Source organism: Stegostoma tigrinum, chromosome 26, assembly GCF_030684315.1.
Source record: "Stegostoma tigrinum isolate sSteTig4 chromosome 26, sSteTig4.hap1, whole genome shotgun sequence".
In the NCBI taxonomy this organism is placed as follows: domain Eukaryota; kingdom Metazoa; phylum Chordata; class Chondrichthyes; order Orectolobiformes; family Stegostomatidae; genus Stegostoma; species Stegostoma tigrinum.
Genome location: NC_081379.1, coordinates 16,809,337 through 16,821,795, shown reverse-complemented (window position 1 = coordinate 16,821,795; position 12,459 = coordinate 16,809,337). Strand labels below are relative to the sequence as shown.

General features: G+C 39.8%; 1 protein-coding gene across 3 annotated transcripts in view; it reads right to left on the bottom strand.

Annotated features, from left to right (window-relative positions):
- The window catches only part of LOC125464051 (uncharacterized), a 192,504-nt gene that overhangs the window by 4,584 nt on the left and 175,461 nt on the right, over positions 1–12,459 (bottom strand). For all 3 annotated transcript variants that reach the window (XM_048556040.2, XM_048556041.2, XM_059655000.1), the window contains exons 7-11: positions 11,758–12,025; positions 9,540–9,711; positions 7,511–7,632; positions 589–725; positions 121–196 (exon numbers count right to left, since the gene is read on the bottom strand). In XM_048556040.2, the coding sequence (XP_048411997.2) occupies positions 121–196; positions 589–725; positions 7,511–7,632; positions 9,540–9,711; positions 11,758–12,025 (775 nt within the window). The remainder of the gene's footprint in view (positions 1–120; positions 197–588; positions 726–7,510; positions 7,633–9,539; positions 9,712–11,757; positions 12,026–12,459) is intronic.

The following is a 12,459-nucleotide window of genomic DNA, read 5'->3' as shown; positions in this document are numbered from 1 at the left end:
GACTCATTTCCTGGAACTGACCAAAACTTCATGGCATTTTTAACTGTACCAAACAGCAAAGTGTCAGACAGGGATCACACTTTGATGAATACAAGCTCACAGCAGTTCATTACATCTTACCCTGTCTGGTTGATGCTGACTCAGTCTTTTCTTTGATTTTAGTTCCTGTAACCATGCAGGAGGCATTTCATCTGACCTAAATGGAGGAATGCAAATTCCAAAATTTGTCACAATCTTATGCAGCATACAGAGAAAGATAGCTGGAAGTTCAAAATGAAATTGTAACACACATGGATTGGCTTTGTACAATATACTGAGTCCCTGAAGTTGTCCAAACCCAGACAATTTGTACGTTTAGCAAAGGATCCCATTTCAATAAAGAGTATTTATAAGAAGGAGGAAAACATGAGCAACAGTCAGTCCCTACTGATGTATCAAGAAGATACAGAGTGATGTTGGGAGCAAATCCTGTTCCAGCTTTCTCAGTTGCTTGGCTCAGGACATTAGTGAGAGAACAGAGGAGCTTAAAACACTCCAGACATTTGTACAGGAAACAGAGTTTCAACGCAATGAAAAATCTCTGCTTACCCTTCCCCTTTGTTATTTATAGACGGCATCACCCTGGGCCCTTGCTGAGCAGGTGGGCTGCAAGACCTGCAATGCTGCTCACAGCTTGATTCATTTTCATCATTGTCACTCTCTGCTCTATTTCTTCGCAGACTGGCCTAGAAGGATCAAAACAGAAACAAAACAGGAGTGATTAGAACAGCCATTCTGACATTGCTGCTTTCTGCTGCACCCAGTCACCGCAGGTGTGGTGCTGAATGAAAACGTGTGTGACTGTACAATTCAGATTTAAATACACAAATACACATTCAGTCAGTAGTGGTTGAGTGTGAACCATAGCCACTCTACTTCAACAAATGGAAATGAGGAAAGAAAAGCAACAAATGAGAAAGCACCATTCAGCCCACCAGGACTCTGAACGGGTATGTCACTCATTCAATCTTGTGGAGGAATGTAAACATTCATCCTGCCTTAAGAAAAATAAATCAATCAAAACGTGAAAATGTTTTAACCTCACCCTCTAGATTATGCATTCTACTTGTGACATTTCCATAAATCCAACATCTCAGGAGCCATGATGTTTCAAACTGTGTTTCTCATCTCTCCTCGCCCTTCCATGTTTCTGGGATTGATTTAGGCTTTCATGGAATTGGTAGACACGGTTGGCAATGTACTAGTGATTTACCATTGTCTTCTGCAGGACAGCTGACCAGGAAGCTCTCCTGCTCTTAACACCTTCCATCAGGCTTATTGGAAGGATTTACAGGCTGACATTTAATCTGGCCACAACACAAACACACTTCCAATACCAACAAGTCATGGCATGGCTCTTGAATCCAGAGCTTTTGATCTTGAAGTAGGGTCACTACTATTGTACCACAAGGTCTCCACATTATCTTTAGAGATCCTTATCCTTATATTCTTGCATACTATTCTTATCGACATCTTCATTCAGTTCCTCTTAAAAAGGTGTTGATTGATAATGTGATAATTGCTTTTACTATGAGTCTAATTGATACATCCACAAAGTGTCTTTCTAATTTCAGTTTTGCATAATGCCACTTAATATTGCACAGTACTTACCTCCTTTTTCTTTTATGCTTACAATTCAAGTTGAATAATATGCCTGACTCTACATTATCTGTTCTTCCCAATTTTAAAAGCTGGATATTTATTCCACACACCAGCTCTGTTCCCAGTCAAATAAATGCACTCTAAACTTGCAACAAAGTCTTGGCTAATTTTTCCTTCTCGTTCTCTGAACTCTGCTGAATGGCCATTAGAACAGAAGATAAACAGAAGGTTTCTTCAGTGTCGCTCAGACAAAATGCTGGAAATCCCATCAATAACAGCATTATGGGTCTATCTACAAGGCAGCTCACCACTACCTTATCAAAAGCAACTAGGAACAGGCAACAAATGCTGACCAGCCAGCGATACCCACCATCCCGTGATCGAATTTAAAAAGTGTCTAAAATAGCACACATTGCATTAAATAATCAAATAAAAGGCAGAAATAATTTGTTCTGATATGGTCAAAAGAATTTTCACATAGATCCCTGTATTTGATAACAATAATAGAAATAGCTGGGAAAACCTGTAGGGAATAAAAGAATTTAATGTGACTACTCATCATCGAATCTCATGAAGCGTCATTAACCTGAGATAATAAGGTGCAGAGCTGGATGAACACAGCAGGCCAAAAAGCATCAGAGGAGCAGGAAGGCTGACGTTTCAGGCCTAGACCCTTCTGCAGCTTGGCCTGCTGTGTTCATCCAGCTCTACACCTTGTCTCAGATTCTCCAGCATCTGCAGTTCCTACTAACACTGACTTGTTCGTTCCCTCTGCAGTGGTTGTCTGACCCGTTTTTAACAGCTTGTTACCAATTGGCTTTGGCAGAAAGCTAGCGATAGCTGGCTGCATTGCCCCTTTGCTACAAGTACAGTCAGGATATTGTCAATACGGGTATGTGAGGTAACGAAGCAAGACTGTTTCTGCAATTCCCTCAGTCACCACAAGGTGCCCCTGATACACACTGCAGAGTGCTGACAGAACAAGTTCTCAAAACCAATACCTTCTCCTCTATCATATAATCAAAGCACCCATGGATACAGGTTCTCTAGTGCCAAAGGACAACATCTAGCAATTTGTTTTTTGTTCAGATTTTCAATATCCACAGTTCTTTGTTTTATTTTAACAGAATAAAAAATTGCTTTTCTTTCCCACCAAGAATATGAAAAACCCTGCTCCCCTCAAAAAGCTACCTGAAAGAATGACAATGGAGAGCATCACTAAAAAGGATTAGCTTCATTCTTTTTTTTACAGAATCCAAACAGTGCGGAAACAGGCCCGTCAGCCCAACAAATCCACACAGACTCTCAGAACATCCCATCCAGACTCATCTCCCTATAACCCACCTAACGACACATCCTTGAACACTATGGGCAATTTAGCATGGCTAATCCACCTTACCTGCATATCTTTGGACTGTGGGAGGAAACTGGAGCACCCAGAGGAAACCCATGCAGATTCTGGGAGAATGTGCAAACTCCACACAGATGATCACCGGAGGGTGGAGTCAAACCCAGGCTTCTGCCACTTCTGGCATAGAATCACAGAATCCCTACATTGTAGAAATAGGCCATTCAGCCCTGCAAGTCTGCACTGACCCTCTGAAAAAGATTTGACGCAGACCCAGCAATCCCACCCCATTCCTTTTACCCTGCATTCCCCAGGGTCAGTCCACACAAGGATAGAATCAAATATGGGTCTCTGGGGTTGTGAGGCAATAGTGCTAACCACTGAGCCACTGTGCTGCCCAGCCACTGTGTATATGTTTATATGAACCATGTATGTGTGTTACTTTGAAGCCAAATGTCATTGTTATCCTTTGCAGCATACATCTTCATCAGCGTTTCATCTGCCACATCTACTCCTCATAACTAAACAATAGATGTTTAAATGAGGTGCACGGTGCCTCAGCACTTCCAATGGCTTGTTCAGTTTCTGTAATTGGTGCAAATTAATCTCAAGGAAGGTACCCTAACAGGTGAATAGCCACAGTGTAAAATTACAGTTTTCCAATCACTACCTCTAACCTTACCCAGATTATTCCAATCTGTTGGCCTTTCTATTTTGTAATAGAAGATGGATTAAAACTTGTTTCTGATGGTCTTATATGATGCCAAAAGGCTTGCTGAATTTTCTCCGAAACCTCAGCCCTAACCCTCTTCTCCCGCATGTTCAGCATTCAAGTGCTTGGAAAAATGTGGTGGTAATTGTAGCCACTTCGAACGATGGTAAATAATCACTCAGTACCAAAGGAATTTTTGGGTTTCTTCCCAAAATGAACCGAAATGGACTGCAGTCCAACATCACACCCACTCCCAACAAATAGGAATTTCACCACTTCCCCTAGTCATGTCTCCTATTCATTTCTCCATTACCTTGTCCATTGTCACTGTCATTTCTCTTTACTATATCTTTGTAGACTGACTAAATGTAGTTATTATTTACCAAGAGCAAGTTGAAAGTATTTTGTTCCCCCTTATCCTACATCTTCAAAGTCCATTGCTACAACTTACAGTATCTTGTTAATGGAGTCTCACTGTGGGCCATTATGTTGTTCCTACATATTTTGACATAGATCTCACATATTGCTGATCTTTTCTAAAGCATAGTGTACTCATTATCCCTTCCTCCTGCATTCTTTATTAAAATTTTTAATCTTGAGAGAATGGATGGACCAACTGTGAAAGTGGTTTTAAGACAATTGGCCTTTTTATCCACAAAACTCATCTCTGCTGATGCTAATACCAGCTTCTTAACTTAGGAGCACTTAATATTGTAATATATGAAATCAGATCTTGTTAGAGAAATACGTAATGTCCAGATTGCTGAAACTGTAAATCCACTAACTTCTCAAAAAGAATTGCCTTGTCACATCCATGTGTAGTTTAGTTGAGCCTTTGTTATAATGGTCTGCTCAACAGTAAAAGGTATTTCACGTGACAGTACATCTGTGCCTTAAAGTGGTTTACCTCACCTTTGTGACCAAGTATCACCATTCATTTTTAGTGCAGTCAGCATGCTGCCGTCCACAAACCTGAAGCAGACGCAGCTCTCATCTTATTTGGTCCTTATATAAAGAATCCAGATATCATTTCAACTAATCCACTGAACACATTGTGAGCATGCATTTACTGTCCAATAGTGCAATTAGTCTGTGATTAAAACATTAAGGATCGAGTTGAAGCTTTTTGTTATTACTGCAATTCCCTTTGCCTGATCAGTATCACCATCTTGTCCTTCCAAACCTAGTGTGTCACGTGTAATATTGAACACCTTTGTTATTCCATTCATGGCAGCTTACGGTATTTTAAGTCACCTCTAGAAAACTATATCCCAGACATTTCTTAGGTTTATTCTTCTGTTATAGTCACTCAATTCCTGTTGACCGTTAGAATTGCCGGAGGAACCGCTCATCCTCATTCCTTTTTGTAATGATTCCCTTTCATACTGACACTTTTGACATGTATCTGGGCAGCCATGCATTGGCACTATAATTGAATTCTCCATCCTGTGTGTTGCAGAATATCCCATGAGTCACATAGGCTGTTGAGAAAAATGTTTTCCTAGAATATATACTTTTCTAAAAAAAGGTTTTTGACATCTGTTCCAATTGTGTGCTACTTTCTGAAAATCTAGCTCCAGTTAATGCTGGGAATCTAAGCATATTTGACAGTTCAACACATTCCATAAATTTAAAGGCAAGCATGGAGTTGGGCATCTCTAAATAAACTTTGGTCAATCTTGAACGAGTATGTTAAATTCCATTTTATAAGGAATAATCATCTGGCTTTCCAAATAAATGAAGTACATCCATGCCTTGCATGTATTTAGGGGGGGTCAATTTTCTTACAATTTTGTCCAGAAACATTACTGGATTATTCAAACCTTCATTGTCCAAAATTTGGGTTTCTTGCTCTGAGAATAGTATACATTTTATCTTGCTCCTGGTAGCAAATGACAGTGATATGGCTGTACTTTTTTGTTTGTTTTGGCAAGGTAATAGCCTGTATCCATATACCCATTTCACTTTTCCCACTGATCATAAGATTCAGCTTCAAACAAGTTAGAGAAGTCAGATCCTAGCACTTCACACTTTACTTAGCCATTCTTCTCAAAGATAACATAAAATGACAACCTTTGGTCTGAAAATAACTCTGTTTCTAATCATCACCTTTAGGCAACCTTTCCCTGCCACCAACATCAAGCCAGTTGATGACACAGAAACCAAGACACCATTTTTTGGACAGAGTTTATTAACTACTCAGGCTGCCAGTTTCTTCCACACATTAATCCCACTTGTTTCCCTTTATAACGACCCAGTCAACTAAATAATCAATTATCTCAACATAACAGGTATTTAAACAGATAATCAACAGTGAATTGCCTTTTGTACAAAATTCAGCCAAGCAGCTGCCAGAAATTGGGTCCCCAGTCATGCTCACACACACACACACACCCAGTTAGTCCCATTCCTCAGACAAGGAGCATTGAGGTCAACTGTAACCTCCCTTCAAAATTTTCAGCAGACATCTGCTTACTCACTCAGCTTCACATATTCAAAGTCATATTCAACTTCTATGTTTCCTTTATGTACTATTGTCAATCAGTAATCCATTAGAAACAAAGTACTTACATTTTTAAAAACACCCGTTTTCAGCATGGGAGACTCCACTGCATTTTATAGTTTAATGCAATATTTATTGAAACAGTGACTGTTTCAACATAGGAAATATGACATTCAATTTGTTTGCAGCAAACTGTAATAGGATAATATCTAGGTCATAAAAATAATAAAATGTGAGGCTGGATGAACACAGCAGGCCAAGCAGCATCTCAGGAGCACAAAAGCTGACGTTTCGGGCCTAGACCCTTCATCAGAGATCTGCAGTTCCCATTATCTCTAATATCTAGGTCACTTGGTTTAGATGTTGAATGAATATTCATATTGACATGAACACTATAGGTATTCTCCTCTGGTTTCTTCAAATTGTTTTGTTACCTAGACCAATCGGAGTTTTTATGTAAACTCTCACCCAAATTTCAGCATTATTGGTGGCACTGCATTGAAATGTCATCTAAACTAATAAACTCAAGTCTATGGAGTGAGACTTGAATCTACAATGTCTGACTCACACATGAACAGTATCAACTAATGGCTCATAGCTGGCATCTATGTTCAGTCTTCCTCAAAAACCGAACTGAAGAAAACTTTAGAGAAGCCAACGTACAAACTCTAGTAATATTCCTGACATCATTGAAACAAATGAAGCTCAACTGTGCTAATAACTGACTGAATGGTGATTAATTCGTTCCCATCTGTAGTACCGATTTATTTAAGTTAGCCAAATTTTACAAGGAGGAATATAAAATGGAATTTAAGAGTCAATAGTCAAGGCTGAAAAAAAAAATCTATTTGGAGATTCCTAACTTAATACTTGCCTTTAAAATGCTGAACTGTGCTAAGGTGTTGGACATGGAAAGACTCCTAGTGTTAACTGAAGTTGGACTTTCAGAAAGAAACATGCTTTTAGAACAAATAACAGAAACCTTTTAAACAGAAACACACGCATCTGGGAAACCATTCACTCCCAACAGCCTTCATGACTCACGTAGTTTTGCAGTATTAGATGCTAGATTCTTGCATGAACCAGTCTTTCCCAAATGAATCATAACTCAATGTTCTAAGTTAATAAAACTGTATTATGATACTAGTGTCACCAACTCCTAACCAACAGTGAACTCGCACAGCGGGAACTACCTCACAGCTGGAATGTTGAATCAATAAAGATTTAAGTGTGAGGTGACACTGGTGCCCTCATTGACATTGTCGACCAGCTAAAAAAGATTTTACAATATTTTCAGAAAAATTACCTTTAGTACACAGGGGTCCATCCCAGGAAACATTGCAACTCGTGGACACTGTGATATTGGAAGCTTCTGGGGTCTTACAACCTCCTCGTCAACCAATTCTTCATGTGCAGTTGGCCGGGACTCTGATGAGGAAAATTCATATAAACAGTAATTCACGCATGACAATAATATTTCACTTTTTACATTCCCCATTTCACAACTGGCGGCTAATCGGTAGGCAGGTGGCATCATGTATGACTCCTTGTCCTCAAGTAATTTGCTCTCAAGCAAAGTGTTATGTCTTAGTGTGGTCATATTAGAAAATTACTCAGATACAGGGTCATCACAGTTGAGCCAGATCCTGCTGTCACCTTACATTCGCACACATTCATTTCAGACAAGGGTAACATGTCAGGAATCCTGGCCTTTTATCCGTCTCCACTTCTAACCTAGAGACTGAGGCCAATTGGAACACTTCACTGCTGCCTGGGCTAAGATCAGCCGATAAAAGTTTATGTATTGAACAGGCATATCACTGATCTCTTTTCCCTCCCACATTCTTTCAGCCATAGAGGAAAACAATTAAAAAAAGCTCAATTTTGGTTTGATTGTTTGGGTTTGAGTTTTTCCCTCCTTATGCGTATACAGTCAGCCTCAGCCAGCTTCCATCTCAAGATGACACAATTGAAATCTACCCTACGGAGAATAACAAATGAATCTCTTTCTTCCCACTTGCTGTTGCAATGGTAGGAGATCCTCAGTGGTGGTACACTGGCAACCAATCACAGAACTATTCCTCCACCATCACAATGCTTGTATCCCAAGTTCCACTGTTTGTTTCTCTGCAAGTATCGTCATTGTCCCCTTTCAGTGATGCTGATTGAATGTCACATTCCACTCACTCCACTGTGGTGCCAATCACAGGGTCCTCACCTCACCGGCTCCTCTCTGCATTCAATTGGAGATGCTCAGATTAGCAATCGTACAGCAAATAAAATCAAACAGCAAGGAACCTATGCAGATCATAGTGCCTGTGCCTTCAAAATTTCTCTCGTCAATATATATCTAATCCCGATCACAATACAATTTGTGTAAATTCACTTACTGCTGTAATACAAAGAGAATTTCTCAAAGTGCAAAGAACCAAGTTAATGCTGCAGCGTGACACCTATCATCAAAAATTCTGATGAAAAGTCATCAAACTGAAATGTTAACTACTTCTGTCTCAATTAATGACCAAAAGACGTAGGAACAGATGTAGGACATTTAGCCCATTGAGTTTGCGCCAACATTCACTGAGGTCATGGCTGAGCTGATAATCCTCAGCTACGATTTCCTGACATTTCCCAACAACTTTTTATTCCCTTAATGATTAAAAAAAAGTCCATCTCCACCTTGAATATCCTTAATGACGCTACCTCAGCAACCTTCTGCAATGAAGGATTCCATGGTTTTAATACCCTCTGAGAGGAGAAATTCTCCCTTATCTCAGTCTTGTGTGTGACCCCTTATTCTGAAATTATGGTCTCTGGTCTTAGACTCTTCCACAAGGGGAAGCAACCTTTCTGCATCTAGCCTATCAAGTCCCTGAGAATGTTGTACTTTTCAATAAAGTCTCTTCTCATTCTTCTAAACTACAGGCCAAAACTACCCAACCTCCGCTTAACATAATATTCCTTCATATGTGCATGAATCTTCACTGGATTGCCTCCAATACACCTTTCCTCAGATAAGGAACAAAAACAATTCAGAGTATTCTGGGTGTGGTCTAAATTGCGTTAGATTTATATAGTTTTCGCAAGGCTGCCTTATTTTGTATTCCATTCCCTTTGAAACAAAGGCCAACGTTCCATTTGCCTTCCCTATCACCCACTGAATTTGGGCGTTAACCTTTTGTGATACTACCTGATTTGCTGAATATTTCCAGCAGCTTTGATGTTGTGCTCGTTTTGTGCAGAGAATAAACTAGACAGAACCAAATAGATCTACTGCGACTGTTCTCAACTAGTAGAACTCAACCAATCTCTCATCGACTACACTGTTGACTTACCTGTAGAATCTTTGTACATCCAGGAATCATCACTCCCTTGGATGAACTGGTCTGGGCCATCAGGTTGGTCTCCAAAGCCTGATTTCTTGTGCTTTGTTGGTGCCCGACGTAAAGTTTTCCTGCCAAGCTGTATCCGACTCTTCTGAACATGGCTGTCCAATGTGGTAACGGGCTGGGGGGGGGGGTCGGGAAGAGAGAAGAAAGTGGGAAAGAATGCTGTCAAGATTCAGTACTTCTCCTCCAGTATAAAAATTATTTTTTGTGCTCACTGCTGTGAAGGGCATTAAATGTGAACACCATATCAAGGATCTCAATTAAATATCAACGTCAATCAATCACTCTCACGCAGGAAACAATGTTGAAGACACCCAAAGTAACTTTGGCTTTATGAAAATATGAAGTTAAAAACAGCTTATGGTACTTCAGAAGTACTTAATTCACTGGAAAGTACTTTCAGATGTCCAGTGGTAATGAAAAGCGCTATATTTTCTAGTCTTTTTGTTTACAAATACAAAATTACAAGATAATGCAGATACAGGTTATTCAGCCATCAAGTGTGTGCTAGCTATTTAAGTGAAATTATCCAGTGGAGCTGCTTGTCTCTCCGCTCCCACAGCTGGGTGAATGATTTCTCTTCATGTATTTATTCAAGCCTCTTTTGAACCTACTTGTGCGACTGTTATTCATTACCACTGGACATCTGAAAGTACTTTCCAGTGAATTAAGTACTTCTGAAGTACAGACACTATTATAAAGTAGATAAGCAAGATCCCACAAAAAGCAATCGGACAGTAACCAAAGATACTGTGTTTGCCAATGTTGATTGAGGGATAAATAACAACCACGACACTGGGCACAATTACGATGAATTTCTTCAATATAGCACAATGAACTTCATCTCCATCTAACCAAACAGAAACCCTCACACAATGGAACACTGCCTCAGGATTGCATCAGAGTCAATTTGATTTTTATTCTCAAGGCCTAAAAGTAGGACTCAAATCCAGTCCTAGGTGTTGCAGGAAATATTCCACGAGGAACATTCACAGCTCTTGACTGGGTAATGGAAAGAGTTTGTCTCCCTGTAGGCATTGTACCCAGTCAGTCTTTGGGGGTGGATTTGGATCCAGTGGTGAGAAAAAAAAAAGATGTTAACCTCTATATCAGCCTGTCTCCAATTTAGAAATTAAAAACTAAATGCTCTAGGTATACTTAACCACTTACTGTATCAGATATCCAGTCTTTTCTGTATTCCCACTGCAGCTTATTACAATGTTTGTCCTCCTCAACAGTGCCAGACACTGAACTACCTTCTAGTGACTTACAGTAATATCTGACCCACCATTCGCTTTTACAGCTTACTCAGTAGATGCATTACTTAGACCTGAATAAGTACTGCCAACTCCAAGAAATTGACATGGGAATTGCAAGAGAACAATCATTGGGGCATTAGGAAGAACAGTATATTTGTTTTTCATTTTCTTTGGTCACTTTTGTTTCTCGGTTCTCAAAATATTGGGGACGGGAAAAGGCAGGGTTGGAGGTAGAATGTTGTGTCCAGGAAGATATCCTAATCAGAATTGCGTTCGGTTATCTGATCTCAGCAGGCCATCAGTTCGGGCACCATAAATTGGGGTGGGTGACGTAAATTATAGTTTCTACATATAATTCTACTATGGTTCAATGGATATAAAAATGGTTGATGTAAACTCTTCTTTTACTTTGGACCCTGTAGTAATAACAGGATGGTGGCACTTGCTTTCTATGCGCACACACACACACACACACACACACAAAGAATTCACAGCTGGGCAATGTATCAGAGGGTCACTTGTGTACATACACTTGTCCAACCTGCAAAAGGATACGAAGGGAAAAAAACTGAAATAAAGTTCATCTTCCAGTATGTCTAATTTAAAGACTACTTTTCTATTCTATTATCCATGAGGATCCAATTAGCTCTGCAAGTATCTAAGTCCACATACCACTTGAGATTCGTCTCGGAGTTTGGCTGCTTCCCAAAAGAGAAACAAAAAGAAAGAAAAACAACAAAAACAGCAGCAATCTTAGCCGTAATCAAGTACCTCACAGTTACCAAACATAGTACGCAGGCAGTAAAATCCTGATACTGTGCTGACTATCTGGGCTTTCCTCTAGGGACAGACGCTCAAGTGCTACAAGGAAATGTTTTTGTGCTGAATCCTATAAGAGAAGGTACCTCCAAGAATGAAAATCCCTGGGGAGTTGGACAAACTTGCGTAGATGGATCAGTGGACTGGAGGCTGTCTGTATCATCTGGAGATTCCAATTCACAACTTGAAAGGCCGTAATTGATATTTCTTGGGTCCTGGAAGAAGCTTAGCTGGTCACTGGAAGGGGTCATCTCCGACTGCGAGGACAACGATGCTCGACTTTGTACATGTTCCTTTCTGGGGGATGCAGCCGGAATGGAACTGGGTTCTTTGTAGGGTGACAATGACTTATAGCTGTAATTCAATAAAACAAAAATTGGTCAATAAGAAATTTATTGAGCTTCTGTTTATGTAGCTGAGTTGCAGGAAAATTGTTACTCTTTTTGAATCCAACAGTTTGAAATTTAAGTCAATTTCAGGCTTTCCAGATAACAAAAAAATCTCAGAATGGAGTGTAAGTTTTGAGAAGTTCTCTATGACTTGTGCAGTTTCTAAAACACATTTCCCATTAGCTTAGTTTTAAGGCGATACTCTAAAATGAAGTTTACCACTGCAATCCTTTTGAGAATTATTTCATGAACAGTAAAGTGACACTTAGGCTTTCTCCCCGCCCATACACTGTTTACTCTGTTAACCTGGATGTTGATCCTTTGTTAGATATGTTGTCATGGTTGCCAGCAATCAGCCATTCACTCAGCCAAGTGACTATGCTACATGTACAGGCCTGG